General features: G+C 41.0%; 3 protein-coding genes across 4 annotated transcripts; 2 read left to right on the top strand and 1 right to left on the bottom strand.

The window, feature by feature from the left end:
* Nucleotides 1–363: 363 nt before the first annotated feature.
* Nucleotides 364–20,270, bottom strand: LOC146313691 (uncharacterized). The gene is made up of 5 exons (XM_084738399.1): nucleotides 20,054–20,270; nucleotides 16,656–18,598; nucleotides 9,123–9,243; nucleotides 6,064–6,279; nucleotides 364–3,367 (listed from the first exon to the last, which is right to left on the bottom strand). The coding sequence occupies exons 1-5, from the start codon at nucleotides 20,115–20,117 to the stop codon at nucleotides 1,404–1,406; spliced, it is 4,308 nt and encodes a 1,435-aa protein (XP_084594525.1). The 5' UTR covers nucleotides 20,118–20,270; the 3' UTR covers nucleotides 364–1,403.
* On the top strand, nucleotides 9,959–14,882 carry LOC146313692 (uncharacterized). 2 transcript variants are annotated; one of them, XM_084739609.1, is made up of 4 exons: nucleotides 9,959–10,194; nucleotides 11,546–13,111; nucleotides 13,810–13,901; nucleotides 14,130–14,882. In XM_084739609.1, exons 1-2 carry the CDS (start codon nucleotides 10,002–10,004, stop codon nucleotides 12,838–12,840), a joined length of 1,488 nt encoding a protein of 495 aa, XP_084595735.1. In that variant the 5' UTR covers nucleotides 9,959–10,001; the 3' UTR covers nucleotides 12,841–13,111; nucleotides 13,810–13,901; nucleotides 14,130–14,882. The 2 variants fall into 2 exon arrangements, with proteins under 2 accessions (XP_084595735.1, XP_084595734.1); XM_084739608.1 differs by having other exon boundaries at nucleotides 11,534–13,111.
* A 469-nt stretch (nucleotides 20,271–20,739) lies between the features above and the next one.
* Nucleotides 20,740–23,754, top strand: LOC146313690 (uncharacterized). The gene is made up of 2 exons (XM_084738398.1): nucleotides 20,740–21,016; nucleotides 23,009–23,754. The coding sequence occupies exons 1-2, from the start codon at nucleotides 20,824–20,826 to the stop codon at nucleotides 23,752–23,754; spliced, it is 939 nt and encodes a 312-aa protein (XP_084594524.1). The 5' UTR covers nucleotides 20,740–20,823.
* The last annotated feature ends 961 nt before the right edge of the window (nucleotides 23,755–24,715 follow it).

Below are 24,715 nucleotides of genomic sequence, written 5' to 3'. Positions count from 1 at the left end.
CAACTCACGTCTTTTTAAATTCATTCAAATCAAAGTAACTCACATGTCAGGTACTCAGTTCGAACATTTCAACAGAAGGCTGAGGCTCCTCTGTTCTCCAGAGGAAAAGGATGGACTCATGTCACCTGGCTGCTTTACAGCGTCTGGGCTCCACCCATCCAGGTAGAGGGAATCAGGTAGAGAGAGCTTGGGGGATTTTCCACAAAATCACTGATTCATTAATCTATCAATCAATCTGTCGATCATTTTCTCCATTAACTGATAAGTTGTTTGGTCCATAAAATCATGAAAAATGCATCAATTCAGCTCAAAGATCATCAGTTTACTGTCAGAGAGGAGTAAAGAAAAGAGAAAATATTCACATTTAAGAAGCTGAAATCAAATAGACTTTATTTCAAAATGACTCAAACTGATTAATTGATTATTACTTAAATAGTTGGTGATTAATTTAATAATCAGTTAATAAGCAGTTAATCATTGCAGCTCTGGTTGTAGCATCTGTGTGACCTCTGCTGTGTGACTGAACAGCTGTCGGACAGTGAAGGTGAGTAGGATTAGTTTGCCTTACAGACTTCCTGTCAGAAAGGATTTGCTGTGCTGAGGCCGTCAATCCTCTGCGGCAGCTGCCGGTTCAATTCCCACTTGCGGCCCTTTGCTTTGTTTCTGGATGGTGGGAATCATTCAAGTGTGACACACCAAAGCCTGCGACTGCTGCTGTTTTTCCCCAACATGCAGTCCGTTGGTTAGTTTGGATGTAGAGGTTAGTTTACATAGATATGAAGACAGGTGTGACTTGAGACTTTGTCTTGTCCTTTGGTGAGACTTGGGAGCAAAACGTTTGAAAACTACCAGTTTAGGAATTCTAAAGTTGGCTTCTATTAAATATTCAACAGCAATTTGAAAAAACATCTAATCGCTATTATTTTGATTGTGATTGTCAGTTAAACAGAATGATGATCTTTACATCACTATTCTCACTTTCATTTAAAAATATTACAATGATCGTGTGACATTTGAAGGATCTGTACCCAAAAAATGCATTTTCTTAAGTCTGTAGAACCTGATGTGCAGGTCTGGACATCTCTGCAGCGACACAATATTTAATTTAAAATGGTATTTTTACCCGTTTTTGACAAATATTTTACCTCCTGTGATTTGAAAATATATTCTGATTTGAATAAAATTTATATCAATTGTTCAGTGTGTAATCTATTCTGTTGTTTACATCCCAGAACCTCCAACATGACCATGTGACCGTGCTACTGATCAAACTGTGACATAAACAATTGTAAACATTCTGTTACTGAAGCAAAAACTAAATCTATCTCTGACACAGTAGAACCTGGTAGACAGAGGATAAATTTGTCCTCTCAGCTGTCAGATGATCTGCAGTCAGTGTCTGTCTATAGTCTGGCAGTCTCTTCCTGCTGATCTGAACTGACCACAATGTCATGTGACTGCGTTGTTTCAGTCACTGTATGTTGTGTCATGTGTCTCTTCATGTTTGACACCTGTGTGAAGCTTTTCCCACACACAGAGCAACTGAACGGTTTCTCTTGTGTGTCACCCATGTGCTGAGCCATGTGTCTCTTCAGGTTCCCACCCTGAGTGAATCTGACACCGCAGACAGAGCAGCTGAATGGTTTCTCTCCTGAATGAGTCCTCAGGTGTTTCTTCAGAGCTCCACTAGCCGTGAAGCCTTTCCCACACACAGAGCAGCTGAACGGTCTCTCTCCAGTGTGAATCCTCATGTGAGCCTTCAGGTTGTGTTTGTGATTGAATCTGTTCCCACACTGACGGCAGCGGAATGGTTTCTCACCTGGTTCCACCTCCATGTTTTCCTCAGTCTGGCCGTCGTCGAGCTCCAGCTGCTCGTTGCCGCACTTGTGTCGTCTGAATCCCGAGAGCCAGGTGAACTTCTTTTCACAGACGGAGCAGCTGAACTGTTTCTCTCCGGTGTGGACGGCCATGTGTTGGGTCATGTGAACCTTCTGTGTGAAGCCTTTCCCACAGAACGGGCAGCTGAATGGACGTTCTCCAGTGTGAAGTCTCTCATGTGTCTTCAGATTCACCATCCGGCCAAATCTCTTCCCACACTGAGAGCAGCTGAACGGTTTCTTCCCGGTGTGACTGGTCATGTGACCCAGCAGGGACCTCTTACAGCCGAATGTTTTCCCACAGTCAGAACAGCTGAACGGTCTCTCGCCCGTATGAATCCTCACATGTGTCTGCAGATGTTCCTTACGGCCGAAGATCTTCCCACATTCAGAGCAGCTGAAGGATTTTTTACCTGTGAGAACGTTTATACCTGATGGAGGTTCTCTAGTCCGATCATTATCACTGACTTCAACCTTCAGTTCAGATGAGTCCTCAGTCTTGTCCTCTTCATCAGTGTGTCTATGATGAAGCTGTGAGGACTTAGGTTTCTCTTCATCAGAACTGACTGGAAGCTGTTCTCCCCCCTGATTGGTCCAGAATTCATGACACTGTGAGGACTCACCTCCACACTTGTGTCTTTTGAGCTGATAGAGCCAGGTGAACCTTTTGTCACAGACACTGCATCTGAACCTGTTCTCCTTGGAGTGGACAGACATGTGTTGCGTCAGGTGTCCTCCATGTTTGAAGCTCTTCCCACAGATAGAGCAGCTGAATGGTCTCTCTCCGGTGTGGATCCTCAGGTGGATGTTCAGGTTGTCCTTGCGGGTGAATGTTTTTCCACACTCAGAGCAGCTAAAGGACTTGTCTCCACTCTCTGTGTCTCTGCTGCCCTCAGTCTGACTCTGATGAAACTGTGAGGACTCACACACACACTGATGACTCTTCAGCTGAGTATACCAGGTGAATCTTTTGTCACAGAATCGACAGCTGAAGCGTTTCTCTCCGGTGTGGACAGACATGTGGTACGTCAGGTTGACCTTCTGTGTGAAACTCTTCCCACAGAAGGGACAGCTGAACGGTTTCTCTCCGGTGTGTGTCCTCATGTGGATCTTCAGGTGTGGACTGCGGCCAAATATCTTCCCGCACTCAGAGCAGCTGTAGGTCTTCCTGCCAGTTTTACACCTTGTGTCACTGACTTCAATAATGTTCAGAGAATCTAACACCGACTGAGGTTCTCTGTTCTCTGCTGAGTCATCATCACTGACCTCAGACTTCAGCTCTGAACAGTCTGGCATCCTGTGTTCAGGATCAGGTTGTAAATGTCTGACTGGATCTGAGTTCCAGACTGATTCTGACTGAGTGGCCCAGACTTCCTCCTGCTCCTCTTTAATGTGTGGGGGCTCTGGGTCCTCCTGGTCCAGATCGGAGCTCCAGTCCTGCTGCTGCTCAGGGGGAACCTCTTCTTTATTCACCAACAGCTGCTGGACATCTGCAGGATACAGTGAAACGGGAAGACACAGAGAGAGTCCAACTGGTCAGTCATGTTTTAGTCTTTGTTGAATTCAAGCAGGAACAAAAAAGGTTGAAAATGTTGAATTGTCCCACATTTAATGATGGTGGTGATGAACATTGTCCTGCATGTCTCTGCAAAATCTACCAAAGGTGTTCTCAAGGGCCCTTAACCACAAGAGCCTCCCTCATGAACCAGAGAACCACGCCATTGACCAATAAGACAAAAGCAATACGACTTTCTCAAGGAGACAAAAATCCATCAACCCAATGACCACAATGACCACAAGCACCACACAAAGAACCACTAAAACCTTCTAAATACTCAGAACATCCTAAAGAACCAGTCAACCCACCTGAAGACCTTAGGACCACCTCAATGACCCCAAAGAACTGCTGAAAGGACCACTACAACCAACTGAAGGATCCTTAGAACCTCTGACCACTGGAATTTCTGTCAAGAAATATACCTTAGAAAATCTCCTGACGGAACATTCAAACCTCCTTAGTGACCTAGATAATATCTATCTGCACACACGTCAAACTCAAGGCGGGCCACATCCGGCCCACGATACAATTATAATATATAATTTCACGTGTCTGTTATGAATGGCCCGCTGGTAAATAGCAGTCCCACCACTCATACTACAAATCCCACAATGCACTGCAACAGCTGCCATGCAAATCAAGACCTGTGCATCAACCCCTCCTCCCGCTGCTTTAATGACACACTGATTAGTCGCTTTTACAGTGACACTTCAGCTAAACCCCCAAATTAAAAGGCCAAACAAAAAGTGGACTTTGAAAACAGGTGAGAGGCAGAGAATCAGTTTGTTGACATCGAAGGCAAACTTGTGTGCCTTGTTTATGAATCTAATGAGGCCGTAATTAAAGAATATAACATAAGATGTAACTATGAGACATAACATCAGGACAAGTACAAAAACCTGGACACACAGAAGAGTTTAAAAAGAGTCTGGTGTCACAGCAGGAAACCATGAAAGTTAGTTTTGTTGTGGCAGAAGAGAAAACCAGATCAGCCAAATCAGTCAAAGTTACGGAGGGAGAGTTTTTGAAATGCTGCGTGATTAAAGTGTGCGACGTCTTGTGTCCAGACAAAAAGCATTTTCAAATGTAAGCCTCAGCAAATATTTTCATTTTGCTTTATGTTATTGTTGAAGAAAAAAATATTTTAAATTGTATTTATTCTATGGAGGAAAAAGTTTTAGACTGTTCAATAAATGTTAATCCTGTTTGGCCAACGACTTAGACTGTGTTTTAAAGTTTGGCCTCTTCTGTGACTGAGTTTAACAGACCACATCACTCCAGTCCTGGTTTCCCTCCATTGGCTTCCTGCACATTTTATAATTGATTTTAAGATTTTACTGATACTTTCAAAGCCCGTCTGGGTCTGGCCCCTAGCTACAGAGATGAATGTTAACCCCTTATGAGCCAGTACGCAGTCTTAGATCCTTGGGCGGGGTCTTAAATCTAAAGATGACCTTTCTCCATCAGGACCCCTCGACTTTTTAATTTTCATCTTTTTATTTATATTTATTTATATTGACATTACATGATGTTGTCTTATTCCATTCCTTAATTATTTATATTGATTGACAACATCATGTTACGTCTCTGTAACTCCGCCCTCTTTATTTTCGTTTATTCTTAGTGTCATGTTATTTCTAGGGCGTCACGGTGGTTCAGTGGTCGGCGCTGCCGCCTCACAGCAAGAAGGTCCTGAGTTTGATCCCCCTGTCTGTGCAGAGTTTCCATGTTCTCCCCGTGTCTGCGTGGGTTCTCTCCAGGTTCTCCGGCTTCCTCCCACAGTCCAAAGACATGCATGCAGGTTAACTGGTGACTCTAAATTGTCTGTAGGTGTGAATGTCAGTGTCAGTGGTCGTCTGTCTCTGTGTGTCAGTCCTCTGATGAACTGGAAACTTGTCCAGGGTGAACCCGCCTCTCACCCAGTGTCAGCTGGGATAGACTCCGCCCCCTGCAAATAAGCGGTTACAGAAAATAATAATAATAATGATAATAATAATAATAATAATAATAATCATTATCATTATTATTATTATTATTATTATTATTATCTAAAGAACCTTTACAGTCTTATATAGAACAACTAGATCAACCTGAAGGACCAAGAGAACCTCCTCAAGGACCTTCAGAGGCACCTAACTAACAAGAACTTCAAAAAAGATCCCTTAAATATCCCCTTGAATAATAACATCCCCAGTTTGAGATTCCCTTTGTTCCCATGGTGCTATAAGGAAGTTCTTTTCCCTTGAATTCTAGAACCTCTTCTATGACCTCTAAAACTTCTGACAGCAGAACCACCTAAAGGACAAATGAAACGTCCGTAATGACCACAAGTAATACCTGAAGAACCACTTGAACCACCTGAATCCCCCAAGAAACAAGGTGAAGTACCACTAGAACCAGCTAAATGACCTGTAGAACTTCCCTTACAGCACTAGAACCTTCTCCACGACCCTTAAAGCCACCTGGAAGACAAAGTGAAGTTCTCACTAAGTTTTACTTTTTATGAGCGTTTAATTGAACATTTTGTACCCTTAATAAATAGACCAGGTTCTTCATGTGAACCTTCACTTTTGTTCCCCTGTTCTCCCCTGAGAATCTGTTAAATTAAGACATCCATGTTGTTCCCACCTGAACCTTCATCATCATCATCATCTTCTTCTTCACTCTTTACAGGAACAGAAGTGAATGTGAATGTGGTGATATGAAGCTGTTCTCCATCTTGACCAGTCCAGAGTTCCTCCTGTTCCTCTTTAATGTGTTGGCACTCTGGGTCTTCCTGATCCACACTGGGGTTCCACTGTTCAGGGAGAACCTCATCTTTACCCACCAACAGCTGCTGGTCGTCTGAAGAGAACAAAAAACACACACAAACATCAGGAAAGAATGAAATTAAATCTACATCTCAGTTCTAAAAAATGGACCACTAGAACCCTTTCCTGAGGGCCCCAGAACCTCTTTTATGACCCCAAGAACATTGTAAAGGAACGTAGGCCTACTTTCAAGAATGTCAGTATTTCACCTCTTTTTTTAACATGTTGAAATCAAAACTGGGAATTCATAAGAAGAGGAATCAATAACACTCAAAGGACACCCATCCCTATTCCTAAGGAACACCTAGAACCTTGTAAAGGATCACACTGACAGCTAGAACCTCCTTCAGTAAAACTAGAACCTCCTGAAGGTCCCCTAGGACCTCTGCAATGACCATGAGAACCTCCCAAAAGATGTCTTTAAGCTGAACCTCAATGAAACTTAAGAACCCCACAAACCTCCTCAATGGCCACTAGAACGTCCAAGTACCGGAACCAACAGCTGCTAAACACACTGCAGAGAACATTAAACACACAGACATCAGAAAACAATACTTGAAATCATACAATACCAGAAAATGGTGAAAAATTAATCTTGTCAATTGAAAAATAGGTCCAAACGTGAAAACAGGTGGAGTTCACGGATCCACAGTGATCAATCTGGTGATCAATTTTTTTCACTTAATCAATCAGTAGTTTGCTCCATAAAATTTCAGACAATGTTGATCAAAGTCCAAGATGACGAACTCAAATGTCTTGTTTTGTCCACAGCTCAGAGATCAGTTACTACCCACTGGGATTCCTAAAACTTCGTCACGACCGTACGGACCACCGAAACTTCCTGAGGAACCTCGAGAACCTTCTACAGCAGCTAAACTAGAGAACGTCACGATTTTAAATGTGAAAATCATCTGCAGCTCAAACCTTTAATCCCACATGACTCATCCAACCAATGACAAGATACAAGGAACGTTCAGTGTTCTTGAAGCAGGTCAACAAACACAGACGAACAGGTTCAGACCAGAGAAATGAAGAATAACATAATTCAATCCTTCGACTTCATTTTATTTCTTTTGATTAGTTTTTAAAAAATCATTAAAAAAGTTATGGAACTGTATTTAGTTGAAACTTGCTTTTTGTGCCTTTAATTCTGAAGACAGCTCAGGAACCCAGAGGACGACTGACAGCCTCAGGACACAGGGACACCTGAAACATGTGTCTTTATTTATTCACGGCCCACCAGGGGGCCGCGACCCACACGATGGGAAACGCTGTTCTAAAGGATCAAACTACAGCTGCACAAAGTGGTAAAAAAACACATATTATATCCAGATTGATTCACAGTTAGTGAGAACAATCATTTCTGGATCACAATTTTTGTTTTAACTCAAAAAAACGATCATTTAAAATCTTGATTTGATGTTTGTTAGTGTCTGAATTAATCAAATCTCAGGAGGTGAAATGTTTGTTGATGTCAAAATGTGTCTTTAAATGTGTGGTGAGACAGAGACGTCCTGTCCTACACATCAGACACAGACTTAAAAAAACCTTTGGTTCAGATTCCTCAAAAAAAAAAATCACACCAGAGTCATTTAACATGTTTTTAAAGATGCACATCACAATATCATCAAAATAATCAGAATGAAACATCTTTCAGTCCAACAAACATGTTTTCTTCTGTCAGAACGTCTCTGCAGCGCTTCAGTACGTCACCGATAACACACAGCGATCAATAATCACCTGCTCACTGAACATCATCCTGCTTATGACACGGTTACTTACCAAAACAAACAAACAAACAAACAAAACAAAACAAAAAAATATTTGTCACACAATGATTTTATGGTTTCTGCTGACTACCTGGTTGTGTCCAAAATATATAAATAATTTGACGCAAATTATTAATTTTAAAATGATTTTATTGCTCCTCCACAGTCTATGATCAGAACTGTGTCCATAGCAACAGACCTTAGACAGCTGTAACCGACCAATCAGAATCGAGGATTTAACAAAATCATGTAATAATTCATAATAAACGTAATAATCATCCCTACAGTTCCACAGAACTTCATTATGATGCTTTCTGTCAAACATTTTATTTTTACGAGAAAAACTGCAGCCTCTGTGATTTAGATTTTGTATTTGATTATATTTTATATGATTTTAATAATATTTTTGTGAGTCACACTGACAGAACCCTGGAACTGAACAGAACAGTGGAACTTCAGTTCCCAACAGTTCCTCTTTTTAGTTCTTGACTCTCAGAAGCGACAAAAAATGTTCAGAGTAAAATCAATTTGAAGTCCGATTTTATTTTATTCTTCTTTACGTTCTGTGTTGTTTATGAACTGAGCTGTGAAATAATAAACTCAACTCTGGACGTCTGGCGGTGAAACGTCACATTTGAGTGAAAATAAAAAAAATCTCTGTCCAGATACAAAATGTGTAATGGCCCAACTAACAACCATATTGATCATGTTTAACCTCATTTATATTGATCCATTATTTATCAAATATAATTTTAAAAAAAACAGAACAAAAACAAACAGCTTTGTTTCAATAATTACTGTATTGATTATTTGTTTATCAGAATTAATTTACTTCAAATTGACTGATCCACCTCTGGACTATTGTTTGTCGAGGTTACCATGGTGAGCTGACCTGTCACCATGGTGACACAACGGGGTCAAAGGTGAGCTAGCCTGTTGATGACAGAAAACTTGAGCTGATCCCAAAGGCTGCCTTTAGCTAATGTTGCTAAGCTAACGTTAGCTCGAGAGTGAAAGCTGTTAAACTGAGTCATCTGAAAGATACCAGCTAGCTGCGGCTAACTGCTAGCGTTAGCTTAGCATGGTTAGCAGAGCACGAGAAACAGACCTGTGGTTCTGAGCTTCAGTTCCGGTTTGTAAACCACATCCAGCAGCTCGCAGGGTCGTTCCATCTCGGTTCTATAAAAGAACTCAGCTGTGATGGTTCTCCTGTCGTTCTTTACGCTCAGCTAACGGTTCACTCTGCTAACAAGGTCGGTTCTACAAGGGAACCCTTCATCTGTGGAACTCTCGCGAGATATGTAATCGCTGTGTCGTCATTGTTTTCGTTGTAAAAAGTGTTGATGTTTTATAAGGTTCTGTCGCTTTTGTTCCGATCCGAGCGGCTTCACAGACACAAAACTCCCGTTAGAGTCACACAGAGATCAGGATTGACTTCAAATCATCAACTCTCGCGAGATCTTTCTCGCGTCTGGGGTTACCTTCTAAACACGACCAGTGAACAATTCTCCAAGTCAAATGTCTCCCGTCTGCAACCGGAGGTAGACTTTCAAAATAAAAGTCGCAGTGATAACCTTCCTGTGTTGTTTGATTACACTGAAATATTTTCTGAAATTTAATAAATGATATTATAACCGTGTTCACTATGAGAATAAAATATAACCCGACACATCGAAGTGTGAATCTATTAATTATAAACATCATCAAGCCTGAGGAGGAAGTTGTGACCTTGTTGCTGCTGACTTTACATTTTAGACAAGATGGCGCCCGGTGTGTTTATCTTTGTCTCGATGTGTGTCTAACATGATGAGTGTCTCCGTGTGAGTGTGTATCGTGTGTCAGAGTCTCGGTGTGTGTGTGTGTGTGTGTGTGTGTGTGTGTGTGTGTGTGTGTGTGTGTGTGTGCGTGTCAGAGTCTCGGTGTGTGTGAGTGTGTGTGTCAGAGTCTCGGTGTGTGTGTGTGTGTGTGTGTGTGTGTGTGTGTGAAAATGTCTAAAGTCCAGATGTTGAGAGCGTTGGTGAAGCAGCGACTAACTGCGGCTGCTGAAGACATATTTGGTCTGTTTGAAAGAACGATAGCAGAGTACGAGGAGACACTTTGTCGTTCAAAAGAGGAGAACGAGAGACAACGGAGACTACTGGACGCTGTTTTCAACCCTCAACTTCGGTTACACAGAGCAGGTTTGGACCCACACTCACTCACTGATCACACACATCTGATCACTGATCGATCAGCTCGGATCACTGATCGATCAGATCATTACTGCAGGGGAAGAATCGGGGGATATACAGCCGATATGATAACCAATAATCTCACAGCTGATGTTACCTGTAGTTTCTGAACACTTGAGGGTGATTTATTCCACATCTCTGATTGGACCGAATCTAACTGACGTCACTGGAATAATAAATACTAAACATTTCACAGAATCAGATGATAATTTATTGTCTCTGATTAGGGCTGAACGATACGGTGAAGTAATATTGTGATTATTTTGAGTGAAATTGTGGTTGGTGATATGATCAGTGGGAATGATAATTTTTGCATCACAATTTTCATTTTTACTGAAAAAATAAAATTAAATAGTGATGATGTGATTTTTGTTTGACTCTGAACTGAACAAAGATGTTTCCTTTCATGTGGAGAACAAGCCTTTTAGTTTCTGCAGCACTACAGGACTTCATTTTAATATAATGACGTTTTCTCACATTTGTCCTTTAAAAAAACAGCAATTTACTTCTGTTTCTGTGATTTGGATATTGCTAAGGCTGAACAGTTAATAGAAATTTGATTGAAATTGCAATATGGTTGACCGCAATTTTCAAATCACAGGATAGGATTTATTAAAGGCTAAATATGTGTCAAAATAACATTTTAAAATACAATATTTATCAAGAACCTTAATATCAATGCTACAAAACATCAAGAATCCCAATATTAACACTCTAAAATATCAACAGTTGAAGCAGAACCACAAGTTGCTTCCTGAGGTCAGAGCCTTTGTTTTTTCACTGTACCTGAGCATCTGTTTCCATGGCGACCTGACATGTCATGTGGAAGTTAAATATGAACAGTAAAACTTAGCACTGATTCTTTCTGCGAAGTGGACGAGTCAAACTGCTCACATGTTCCTCACGACCTGAGAGTCCAGATGACATATTCCTTCTTAGAAGTTTGGGCAAACAGGACGAGATGGATGATCACAGTTGCACAATTATGTCTTGTTAGCATTATTGTTAGCAAACCAACCTCCGTCTACCTCAGAGCTTTCAAACAAATCTTTATTGATAAATGTTAATGGACAGAACAGTCTGCAGGGGCCAAAGAGCTGTTTTTTTTCCAGCTTGATGGTCGGAACATACCATAACTCACATGTAAGCTTTGGATTTACACCACAGATATTTTTTACTTGTTCTGTAGGAGCTGGCTTTAAACTGCAACATTTCTAAAATCATACACATTGAGTTTGAGCAATGGTCACTAAACAGCCACTTTTGTCATTATGTTTATGTATTTCAGGGTTTCCTGCAGACGTCCAGCAGCTGTTGGTGATTAAAGAAGAGGTTCACCCTGAGCAGCAGCTGGAGCGGAGCCCCAGTCCGGACCAGGAGAACCCAGAACCCCGACACATTAAAGAGGAACAGGAGGAAGTCTGGACCAATCAGGAGGGAGAGCAGCTTCAAAGACTGGATGAAGTTGATCTCACCAAGTTAACATTCACTCCTGTCCCTGTGAAGAGTGAAGATGATGATGAAGAGAAACCTCAGTCCTCACAAACAGAAGCTAATGGAGAGGACTGTGGAGGACCAGAACCAGACAGGAACTCACATCCAGATAGACATTTACAACCGGTCAGTGAGGACAGTTCTCTGGACTCTTCTGAGACTGATGTCAGTGATGATGACTGGGAGGAAACCAGAGAACCTCAGTCCTCAAAGCTTCACCAACCACAGATTGGACAGATGGGAATAGAAGCTGGAGAGGATTGTGGTGGACAGACTGGGTGCAGACTTACAGACTGCCAAGGTTCACATTTAACACCAGATACTGAAGACTCTTCTGAGACTGATGTCAGTGATGGTGACTGGGAGGAGACCAGAGAAGCTCAGTCAGGTTTAAACTCTCTGAGAAATAATGACATCCTTGTCAGTGATGGATGTCCCACTGATGAGAAACCATTCAGATGCTCAGTTTGTTGTAAAGGATTTTCTCAGGAGGACAATTTAATCCGTCACATGACTCGTCACACAGGAGAAAAACCATTCAGCTGTTTAGTTTGTAAGAAATGTTTTCGACATACAGGTGCTGCTGTGAGACACATGAAGCTTCACACAGAAGAGAAACCGTTCAGCTGCTCAGTCTGCCACAAAGCTTTTCGCCTGAAGGCCTTCCTGGTGAATCACATGAACATCCACACTGGGGAGAAACCATTCAGTTGTTCTGTTTGTGGGAGAAGATTTAGTCAAAAGGTGAATGTGCAGACTCACATGAGGATTCACACAGAAAAAAGAGAAGCAAAAGGAAAACCATTCAGCTGCTCAGTTTGTAATAAACTTTTTAATCGGCGCAGCCACTTCATCGAGCACATGAGACGTCACACTGGAGAAAAACCATTCACCTGCCCAGTCTGCCACAAAGCTTTCTGTGTGAAGAGCATCTTGGTGACTCACATGAAAATACACACTGGAGAGAAACCATTCAGTTGTTCCATTTGTGGAAAAAAATTCACACAAAAGGGAAATCTAACAACACACATGGGACTTCACACAAAAGATTCAGTTGACTGTGAGAGCCGTCAGCATGTCACTGACAGCAGCAGCAGGTGAGGCTGAAACTGTCAACTTTTACCCTCAGAAGGTTCAGATGATACAACATAGAAGTATAATACATTCACTTCAATAAATGACAAGATTATCCCAGAATTATGAGAAAAGTTTTCATGCAAAAATTAAAATTCTGCTCTTGTTTTTCTGCAAAAATGAGATAGTTTGGCATCCTGCGAGAAGCTGTCTCCTACATGGAGTACACCTACAGCTGCTGCTAATCAGTCCAACCCACCAACGGTGCCGTATGACTTCAAGTGCAGGATCAATAAAGGTTGGTGTCTTAGTTTTAGGTAGAAACAACACAATTTTTAAAAAGTGGGGACGTTGAGTGAAACATAAATAAATGTGTCAGTTAAGTTGAAAACGGTACAAAGACTTGCTTGACTTAGACCTTTTTACCCCATTTATTAAACATACACCGTCCATCAGAGGTCACCGTCTCACCCTTCTCTGGACCTAGAAGGTCGCCTGCTCAACTCAAGTGAGAATGTTTCCAGTGTCAGTTTTTGTAATCTTGGTTACAGCTGGCTGGGTGATTGGTACAAGCAGTTAAGGGTCGGAGTACAAACAGTACAAAGAGAAAGATAGTTACTGTTCAAATTGATCAACTTTATTGTTTTTTGTAAATATACAGTTTGTTGGAACAGGAACATGTTTATCACTGTGATACATCAGCTTTTCTTTTAACAACACTCAGCATTTGGGAACTGAGGAAAGTGGAGCAGACGCGTCGTGTGCTGAAGGTGTCCCAACTTTTTTGGAATTGGAGTTGTAAAAGAAAAGTTGATGGACCTTTTGCAATTAACATTTTTCAGAAATGGTCTTCCTCTTGTGCAGTGACTCACAGGTACATGAATAGACCTGTAATGTGTTTTTGCCTTGTTGAGTCTAATCATCTCTACTGTTTCAGTCATGTTGTTATAGGTGATTTGAAAGATGTATTAAATTTGTCTGAATTCATTCATATAGGGCCCCGCCTCCCACCAGATGATGGTCTGTCAATTTATCTTCAGAACCGAGGTGTTCCTGAGGAGAACATCCAGAACATTCAGCAGGATCGTGTAAGTCTCTGCACATTCATTTGTGTCATTTTCAAGGTTCTGCTATTGTGCTATGAGTTTAATAATTAGCTAATGTTTCTGTAATAGCGGTGCATGTCGGGCTGTAAATGCTCTTCATTCATACAGTCCATTCTGGATTTTAATCCAAACATCAACAGTATTGGTTATTCGGTCATGTTGATGTATTTTAAGACTTCAGATAACCCTTAATGTTTTCTTTCATCACAGATTGACACCTCGTTAACCAGAGATATAGATGACGCCTCTCTTGCTGCTTACATTCCAGTGTACAGTGATGTGACTGGTCGAACAGTGGAGGGTGGAGATGATCCAAAAAGACTGTCCTTATTCGAGAAACTTCGAAGAAAGATGGAGACAAAAACCAACCACAAAGATCCAGATTCTGAGGAGGACGAGTCTTATATGAAGCCAATCAGGACACATCTGATAAATAATAAAAGGGCCTTAAAGATGACAAGAAGAATAGAGTTAGGGTGGATTCATGACAAGAAACAAGTCAGAAAACGCAGCGGCGGAGGGACCAGGCTGGTTGATATTTCCAAGAAAGCCACAAAAACTGAGATTCTGTCAGTTGCCAAAACAATATTTTTCCCAAACGAGACATCGAGGAAGGGAAGGTGGGAGGAGTTCAGTCACGACATCGTCGACTTTCAGGAAGCGTACCTGGATGAAGGTGTCACTGTGGGAGAGCTCTATGAGACACATGTCAGGAAATTAAGATTTTACTTGTTCACTGAGCGTCTGACCAATGAGATGTTCACAGAAGAAGACGTAGGGAGGTCACATGATCAACATAAACACACAAATGAAGATGATGAGCAGATGACACACAAACCATTAGACAGTCAGTGTTGGGAATTCCTCTACAGATCATCTCACACTGCACATCCTTAACCCAGAGAGCGAGTTACTGAACTTCAGTAATTACTTGCAGTCACTGCAACTACAATTCCAAAAAGGATGTTGTGTAAAACATAAATAAAAAGTGACTGCAATGATTTCCAAAAAACTTTCCTAAATTCAGTTGAATCCAGAACAAAGATCAGATATTTCCTGATCAGACTGATCAACTTTAATGTTTGTAGTAAATCTGCAGTTTCTCTCTGTGATCCATCATCTTTTCTTCTAACACTCAGTCAGTGTTTGTGAACTGAGACACTAACTGTTGAAGTTTTAAAGGTCAATTCTGTCTCATTCTTTCTTGATATTCGTCTTCAGCTGATCAACAGTCCACAGTCTCTGTTGTCCTATTTTGTCCTTCATGATGCACCACACATTTTCAATGGGAGACACGTCTGGACTGCAGGTCCAGGTCAGAACATGTGGTTATTGTGTTGTTGGCAGGAAGTCTTTTGTGTTCTTTATTGTTTGAAGGTGTCCTAAGATTTTACATTGAAGTTGAGTCATTTTGTTTTTTAAGTGTTCTTAATGTTGTGTGAACATTCTGAGGAGAGATTTGTGAAGAAAACGAAGTTCATACCTGTATTTATAAGACGTTGTCGGCCGTCCTGTTGCTGATTGTTTCCAGAGTTCTGTGTTTGTTCTGTGTGATTGTCCATCTTGTTTGTTTTTATGACATTAGGGATCATGTTGGAAACAAGTGTTGACATTTTACATGTTACTCTTGTTTGTCTTCTATATCCAATAAAATCAGCCATTCGAACTCTGTGAAAATCCATTCCTGTTCTGTTTTAAAGTGATAATATTGATTTTTGAACAAATTAAACCTCACGGTGAACATTCTGTACACTTTTCTCTGTAAATTATTCAGAAACATATATTTCACATGTGCTTTGATTTAAGCTATGTCTGTTAAAAGTTTACGAGTCAAAGGTTTTGACATTAAACGTTTCTTTTTTACTGAGAAATGAGCAGTGAATTGGAGCCTATTTGATTTACACTAAAGTTAGCATTTCCTATAAACATTTATGACAGAAGTGTCATTTACTGTATAATTAACATTTGTATAATTGGTTATTTTTCAGGTAAAATAAAGAAGATGATCAATACTCACAGGCTTCATGGAGCAAGTTTATTTTAATGTTGATGAACTGCACACTGCATATAAAATATAACGTCATTAGCATATTCATCATTAGAAAAACATGATTCTTAATAAAAAACAAAAGCATTATTTGAATTTTTAAGAGTATGTTGTTGTAGTAATTCATTCATTCATTCATTTTCTGAAACCGCTTATTCCGTAAGGGTCGCGGGCTGCTGGAGTCTATCCCAGCTGTCATTGGGCGAGAGGCGGGGTTCAGCCTGGACAAGTCGCCAGTTCATCGCAGGGCTGACTTGTTGTAGTAATATAAGAGAAAAAAATTAATAGTAGTAATTAACAAGCAAATATTATCTGCATCTGGGAGATTAAATGATGCCATTGTAATCATACCTTCATGTTTGCAAACATAACACTGTCATGGTTTTTAAAAAAAGTGTTCACTGTGAGATATGTTCTAAGTGTGTAAATTTCTGTCACCATAAACCAATCAGAAACAGGTTTGCATTTTCACAGCAGTTTGCAGTGATGCATTTAATGACCAAAAGTAAAAAGAAGACACAATAACTCAACCAATGACTTGAAGGATAATGAAAACTAAACACTCATTTTTGCAGGGGATGGAACAAGAAACATTTTTTTAAATGAAACTGTGTAGACTGAAAAAGACACAAGGTGAATTTCCTTCCTAAGAATCAGCTGTTACAGTCCAACAACAATCCTCCATTTTACACATTTTCCGTCACAGTACAGAGTTCATCGTCGTGTGGGCGTGGCATCATGTCTCTGTTCACACTCACAGCAGCTGCTTTGAGCCCTCCAAAGTTACACTGGTGGTGTTTGAGCTGATAATGCCAAATGAAGCTCTGCTGACAGCCTGAGCAGCCAAACGGTTTCTCTCCACTGTGGATCCTCATGTGAGTCTTCAGGTTTGATCTACGACTGAATGCTCTACTGCACTCAGAGCAGCTGAAGGGTTTCTCTCCGCTGTGAATCCTTAGGTGTTCCTGTAGTGTGTCTTTACGTCCAAACGTCTTCCCACACTCACAGCAGCTGAATGTCTCTATCAGCTGAGAGGACTCACCGACACCACTGAGCTGCCTGGCATGTTGAACTGAGTGGTGCTTCAGACTCACTCTGCGTATGAATCTTTTGCCACAAACTGAACAACCGAAGGGTTTCTCTCCAGTGTGCGACCTCATGTGTTTTATCAGAGTTGCTTTGTCAGCAAAGCTTCGACCACACACAGAGCAGCTGAATGGTTTCTCTCCTGTGTGAGCCCTCATGTGTCGGTTCAGATTTCCAGTGTGACTGAATCTTTTCCCACACTCAGAGCAACTGAACAGTTTCTCAGCAGGTTGACATGGGACCAACTGAGGTTCCATGGTCTCCATCCAATCATCATCCCTGACAGCAGTTACGTGTTTCTGTGTTGTCTTGTCTTCAGTATCTGGTTGTAAATGTTCATTGGCTGGTTCTGATCGTCTATGAATGTTACTGCGATTGGATCGTTTGTGCCTCGCATGGATCCTCATGTGACTCATTAAGATTGATCTTTGAGGAAATCTTTCACCACAGATGGAGCATTTAAAGGGTTTGTCTATTGTGTGAGCTCTCAGCTGTGTCTTCAGAGAGTCTGTGTGACCACATCCTTCACTACGCAGTGAGCGACTACATGGTTCCTCTGCAGTATTAAAATTAATATCACCGACAAATGCTTCATTATGTGTCTGAGAGTTTAAACCTGCCTGAGGGTCTCTGCTCTTGTTACTGTCATCACCTGTCTCAGTCTTGTCGTGATTTGAGTTCCTGCCTGGTTCCTCAGTCTGACTCTGATCACAGACACACCTGTGATACTGCAGCTGATGATGCCAGGTGAATCTTCTTTTACAGTCTGAGCAGCTGAATGGTTTCTCACCTGTGTGAATTCTCATGTGAGCCTTCAGATTTGTGCTGCAGTTGAACGTTTTGCTGCATGTTGAGCAGCTGAAGGATTTCAGCTGAGACGACTTTACGACACAGCGGTGAGTTTTGACCTGAGTCGACCAGGTGAATCTTCTATCACAGACGTTACAGCCGTATCGTTTCTCTCCAGTGTGGATGGCCATATGTTGAGTCATGTTGGTCCGATGTGTAAATCTTTTACCACAAACTGAACAACTGAACGGCTTCTCTCCCGTGTGCATTTTAACGTGTCTCATCAAATGATCCCTGCGGCTAAATGTTTTCCCACATTCAGTGCAGCTGAATGGTTTGTTTTCAGTATTACGTCCCACGTTACTGATGGGGACGAGAGAGTTTGAACTTGACTGAGTTTCTCTGGTCTCCTCCCAGTCACCATCACTGACATCAGTCTCAGAAGAGTCTTCAGTCTTGTCTTCAGTATCAGGTGTTAAATGTGTATCTGGATGTGAGTTCCAGGCTGGTTCTGGTTCTCCACAGTCATCAGCTTCTGTTTTCATCTGTTCAGTTTGTTTTTGATGAAGCTGTGAGGATGGAGGTTTATCTTCATCCTTCTCCTCCTTCTTCACCTCCTCCAGCTGCTCTCCCTCCTGACTAGTCCAGATTTCTTCCTGTTCCTCTTTAATGTGTGGGGGCTTTGGGTCCTCCTGGGGACTCCACTTCTGCTGCTCCTCTTTAACAGTAACCTCTTTTTGGACATTTGAGGGTAAAACTGAAACACAGACAGACAAAGCGCCGTTAATATAAACAAGAGCTGGAACACAATGACTCCAGTGACATTCAAGAACAAAACATTAAAACACATTAACAGATATTGAATAAAACCTAATAATGACTCATAGATTTGATTTTTTACATTCTTCTACACGTATTACTTGTTGTACATGTTACAGTGTGACCTAACCGTAACCCCAGGTCTGGCTCCACCCACTGCATAATTTGGACAAATGCTAAAAAGTGGACAAATGAGCTGAGGAGGCAGGGTGGGGGCGTGGCCTCACTGTCACATTGATCACTGCTAACCAACCATGAGAAGGTGCTGTCCTCGGTGTCCACAGAGAAACAGTGGAGACAGAGTTCTCTGCTGAGAACCAATAAACAATTTTTAAAATAAATAAATAAATAAAACAGCAAAGAAGATTCTGCAGGAACGGACGGATCGAGTTTATGATGCAAGAAGCAGCAGCATGAAAACTGCTGATGAACTCTGATCTGTGTGACGAGTCGGCGAGTCGAGTGAAAAACGCCATGAGAGTGAAAGTGACAGATGGATGACAAAGGTGAGGGAGAGACGACAGATTTGACATTGAAATGTCTCATCAGTATTGACGAGTCAGGAGTCAGACGGAGCTTTGAGGTCCAGGTCTTGTTCTCCTTCCAGAGGTGCAGAACGTGAGACACGATCATCTGTGTTTCATTTAGTTTGACAGTTTGATGCTGTTTCTGATCTCAGGTGTCCTTCTTTGTTCCACACAGGTAAAACTCATCATTTCTATCATTTATTGTTTATTTTACTCAGGCTGTGAGACAATTAGAAATTACAAAATAAGAGCGTCTGCTAAACGTCTAAATTGTGACAGAAGATGAAAGAGAAATAATTTATCCATCCTTTTGTACACATAATGTTGTTGTTTATTATTTATATCAGACATGGAGTTGAGGAAGTTGAGGCTCAGGTCTCCTCCTTTATTCTGATTATTATTATTTTAATAAAAAAAAAAATTTATACATTCGAACTTTTCATATGGAAGTGAAAAAAAACAAAAAATAAAGTAAATATGATTTTTTTTCTCATATATTTGTGTGAAATAAAAAAAAACAATGAAATCAGCTGTAATAAATTGTTTTTGTTGATAAAAACTCTGTTCTTTCTTTTGATTCACTGTCTTCATTTTTATACAACAAAATGTGTTCAGTCTTTCCAAAAAATATTCAGTTTACTGTCAGAAAAAGTAAAGAAACTGGAAAATATTCATATTTAAGAAGCTGAAATCAGAGAATTCAGACTTTAGTTTGACTCATCTATTATTAAAATAGTTGATTAATTAATGGATTAACTGATCAATCTTTGCAGCTGTATAGAGTTGATGTCAGCAGCATTAATCTGCTCTTTCCTCAAACCAGCTAACGTTAGCTTAGCATTGTTAGCAGAGCAGCAGAAACAGACCTGTAGTTCTGAGCTTCACTTCCGGTTTAGAAACCACATCCGGCAACTCGTGGTATCGCTCCATCTCGGGTCCTGTTAAAGAACTCAGCTGTGATTGTTCTCCTGACGTTCTTTACACTCAGCTCGCAGAACGACAGTCAAACCTGATCACAAAGCTACAAATCGAGGCTTCCGGGGACAGACTTTCAAAATAAAAGTCACAGTGGTGACTGAAGGTGCGTACGCCGAAATGTTTTCTGATTTTTAAGAAATAATAATATAACTGGTGTCAGTGTTTTCATTGTTAAACTAAAATATAACCTGACGGATTAATATTGTGATTTTAATAAATTATAAACATAATGTCGGACTGTAGACGAAGCTGTGCACTGATTTTAGGCAAGAGCGTTGTGACTAGAAGGGAACCGTTGAATTGTGAAACTCTCGCGACATTTCTGTGCGTCGTTTCTTCCTGCTCAAACTGCTGACGTTTTTATAAAGTGTCTGTTTTTATAGTTCAGTTCTGAACGAGTTAAAGGCAGGAAACAGCTGGTAGAGTCACACAGAGATCACATTTTGGGGCAAAACGATAAACTCTCGCGAGATCTTTCGCGGGTTTGGGATTACCATAGAGACACGACCAGACAAAATGGCGTCTAGCTTGTTTATCTTGACAACGCGCTCATATCTGTGATCATAAAGTGCGTGCGTGCGTGCGTGTGTGTGTGTGTGTGTGTGTGTGTGTGTGTGTGTGTGTGTGTGTGTGTGTGTGTGTGTGTGTGTGTGTGAAAATGTCTAAAGTCCAGATGTTGAGAGCGTTGGTGAAGCAGCGACTAACTGCGGCTGCTGAAGACATATTTGGTCTGTTTGAAAGAACGATAGCAGAGTACGAGGAGACACTTTGTCGTTCAAAAGAGGAGAACGAGAGACAACGGAGACTACTGGACGCTGTTTTCAACCCTCAACTTCGGTTACACAGAGCAGGTTTGGACCCACACTCACTCACTGATCACACACATCTGATCACTGATCGATCAGCTCTGATCACTGATCATGTTTCTGATGCAGACTTTATCCTGTCAGTCTGTATCAGTTTACATTGAGATCAATTTATTGTTCGATATTTTCTCTTAGTTTTATAGGAAGCATTTTAGGTGTAATCAGATTACAGATGCGTTCAGTAAAAATGTGGATTATTTGTAGGATCACAATTTTAAAGTCAATCATAATCAAAAATACTTTATTGATCCTTGATTGATGGGGTGGATTGTTGTCGTTACAGATGATTCAAAAACATAAAACAACAAATTTATGAAAATATAAAACTGCAATATGTAGAATATATAAGACGAGTAAATATCTGATAATAGATTTAAGAATTCTGAACAAAAATGTGCATAAAGTTCTGATCATTTATAAAAGTGTAATAAGAGGTTTGTGATATTTGTACAGCGAGTTGTTGAAACTTCGTCATGTTCAGAGAACGCAGCTTCAAAAACTTACTAATAAAAAATAAAACAAGTATGATGAAGGAAAAAAGTGGAAACGTTTGAAAAGAAGAGAAAACAAGCAACAGGCTGCAGGAACGTGTGGAACATGTTCTATGTTCTATTATCTGTGCACACAGCTGCTACTTCAGTTTCAGGACAACAACAAAGAAATGTACAGCAGCAAAGTGGAGAGAAAATACAAAGAAACATAAAAAAAAATATGAATAATAAAATATAACCAAGAGGAAATATAAACAATATATAAAAAAAAATCAGACTGCAGTTTTTCACAGAGGGAATATTGATGTTGCACATAACATGATGATAATAAACCTGATTATTGCACAATTAAATGAATGTGTGAAGTGATGTTACACCTGAAAATACCTGTAGAGTCTTTCAATTAAAAATCATAACATGTAAAACCTCTGAGGGGAGAACAGGGAGAACAGGGAGAACAGGGAGAACAAGGAGAACAGGGAGAACAGGGAGAACCCGTTCTGACGTGTTCGTGGCTAAAATCTGATGTGTTTGTTTGAGCGCGGTGAGTCATCTGTTTTCACACATGCTCACCTTCACACAGGTAAAACATCATATGTCCATAATTCATTTCAGGTAAGTTTCCATTCATCAACTTCAGTTTCATCACGTAGTTTTTTCCTCCGACGCTGCAGACGAACAAACTGTTACACTTTAAGGACAATTATCAAACAGACGAAGAGGGACGACAGACAACAGTCCTGAGACACTGACAGCAAGGACGAACGTCACAGACCCTCTGTCCTCCACACACACACACACACACACACACACACACACACACACACACACACAACCAGAACCCCACCTTTAACACCACTACTCTCCTGCACTGCCTTCATCCACACACAGTGTGTAGCATTAAAATGAAAAGAAAAGCGATGTTGAAAAATGTTAAATACAGAATAACTGTATGATATCTGTGTCTCGTTAGCAATAAATAAATCATTCTAAAAAAAAAGTAAAAGCAATGTAAACCGTCCCCCGTCCCCCGTCCCCCGTCCCCCGTCCCCCAGCCCAGCATCCACGGACACATCTTGAAGTCGGCTCCTTACAGACTGTCACAGGAAGTGTTCAGTTCATGTGGGAGAGATCAGACTGAATCTCAGCACTGCTGGTTTCCTCTCGTAGTCTGTAACACTTCTCAGTCCAGACCACATGTTTATGGTGTTGGAACCTTCGTAGTTAGACTCCACTTTGTCCCTGGATTGAGATCAGATCCACTTGGGTCTCATGTTGCACAAAGATAAAGATTAAGAAAACAAAACAAAGTAAATGACCAGGTGCTTGAGACACGACAGCCATCCCTGGTGTGACAGACATGTTTGTATCCTGAGACACGTGGATACAAACATGTTATTATTGGTTTAAGTGTTGTTTTTGTTTTACTATAGAAACTTCAAATAACTTCACTCACCTCATTTCTGCCATTGTATTTGTCTCTCAGAGTGTCCTGCAGACGTCCAGCAGCTGTTGGTGAATAAAGAAGAGGTTCACCCTGAGCAGCAGCAGGACGGGAGCTCCGATCTGGACCAGGAGGACCCAGAGCCCCGACACATTAAAGAGGAACAGGAGGAAGTCTGGACCAATCAGGAGGGGGAGCAGCTTCAAGTGCTGGAGAAGATGAAGGAGGAGGAGGAGGAGGAGAATGAAGAGAAACCATTTCAGCTTCATGAACAGAAGAAAACAGAAGCTGTTGGAGACGACTGTGGAGAACCAGAAGCAGCCAGGGACTCACATCCAGATACACATTTACAACCAGATGGCAAGACTGAAGACTCTTCTGAGACTGAAGTCAGTGATGGTGATTGGAAGGAGACCAGAAAATCTCAGTCGCATTTAAATTCTCTGATAGATGATGACGTCTCCATCACTGGTGTAGGGTGTAAAACTGATAAGAGACCCTTCAGCTGCTCTGAGTGTGGGAAAAGATGGGATTGCCAGGCAGATCTGACTGTACACATGAGAGTTCACACGGGAGAGAAACCATTCGGGTGCTCAGTTTGTGGCAAAGGATTTTCTCAGAGGTCAAACTTAAGGCGTCACATGACTCGTCATACAGGAGAAAAACCTTTCAGCTGTCCAGTTTGTAAGAAACTTTTTCGATATGGAGGAAATATTAGGAGACACATGAAAATTCACATGAGGGAGAAGTCATTCAGTTGCTCACTCAGTGAACCTGAAGGAGACTAGAGAACCTCAGTCAGGTTCAAACTCTCAGAGCAATAATGACGTTTCTGTCAGTGATGAAAAAGCAGAGAAACCACTGAGCTGCTCTGACTGTGGGAAAACTTTCAGCCGTAGGTATTGTTTGAACATCCATAGGAGACTTCATACAGGAGAGAAGTTTGTGGCAAACAGTTTAATCAGTGCAACACCTTCAATGAACACACGAAATGTTACACAGGACAGGACACATTTAACTGCTCTCTGTTCCCACTGAGTGATCACATGAGAACACACACAGGAGAGAAACCGTTAAGCTGCCCAGTTTGTGATAAAGGATTCAGATACAACACAGAACTCATCGCACACATGAGGCGTCACTCAGGAGAAAAACCATTCAGCTGCTCAGTCTGTCACAAAGGTTTTCATCTGAGGAGCATCTTGAAAAATCACATGAAGGTTCACACTGGAGAGAAACCATTCAGCTGCTCTGTGGGAAAAGATTCACACAATAAGGAAATGTTGGAAAACACATGACACTTTACATGTGATAGAAGCATCCAGCTGCAGAGTCAGTTGACTGCGAAAGATATGAAGGTGAAACGTTCCACCATATCCAGGTAGAAACTGGGCTGTTTGTCTTTTTACCAGCTGATTGTATGACCAATAATTCAGTCTTAAAAGTCTTAAAAAGTGTTACATTTGGTGAAGCATTCAGAAGCTCACTTAACTTGATTAGCGGCATTTTGAAACCCTCGTTACAGGTCATGTTTCAGTTTGGACACTGTGAGAGTCGTTCAGTACAATGTTTTTCCCATATCACCTTAATGTTTTCACCGTTTGACACGTGTAGAGTTGTCTGGTTTAGACACACTGCACACTATCAGAAACAGGTTTAAAAAATAAAACATGTTAAAATTGTCAGAAATCAGGAGAATTGTGATCCTGGGATGAAACAGGGAGGAACTGATGAGAAACAAGGTTTCCT

The sequence above is a fragment of the Lutjanus erythropterus genome, chromosome 16 (genome assembly GCF_056507025.1).
Source record: "Lutjanus erythropterus isolate fLutEry1 chromosome 16, fLutEry1.hap2, whole genome shotgun sequence".
Lineage (NCBI taxonomy): Eukaryota > Metazoa > Chordata > Actinopteri > Lutjaniformes > Lutjanidae > Lutjanus > Lutjanus erythropterus.
Note: the sequence above shows the minus strand (reverse complement) of the source record. Positions and strands in the feature narration are given on the sequence as shown.

Bases quoted from the DNA above. Each gene is read 5' to 3' on its own strand.
- LOC146313692 (XM_084739608.1), top strand. From the start codon at position 10,002: ATGTCTAAAGTCCAGATGTTGAGAGCGTTGGTGAAGCAGCGACTAACT. The intron at 10,195-11,533 runs GTTTGGACCCAC...TATGTATTTCAG, and splicing joins ACTTCGGTTACACAGAGCAG to GGTTTCCTGCAGACGTCCAG.
- LOC146313690 (XM_084738398.1), top strand. From the start codon at position 20,824: ATGTCTAAAGTCCAGATGTTGAGAGCGTTGGTGAAGCAGCGACTAACT. The intron at 21,017-23,008 runs GTTTGGACCCAC...TTTGTCTCTCAG, and splicing joins ACTTCGGTTACACAGAGCAG to AGTGTCCTGCAGACGTCCAG.
- LOC146313691 (XM_084738399.1), bottom strand. From the start codon at position 20,117: ATGGAGCGATACCACGAGTTGCCGGATGTGGTTTCTAAACCGGAAGTG. The intron at 18,599-20,053 runs GTCTGTTTCTGC...TCTGTGTTTCAG, and splicing joins AGTGAAGCTCAGAACTACAG to TTTTACCCTCAAATGTCCAA. The intron at 9,244-16,655 runs TAAAATGGAGGA...GTGAACCGTTAG, and splicing joins GTACTGTGACGGAAAATGTG to CTGAGCGTAAAGAACGACAG.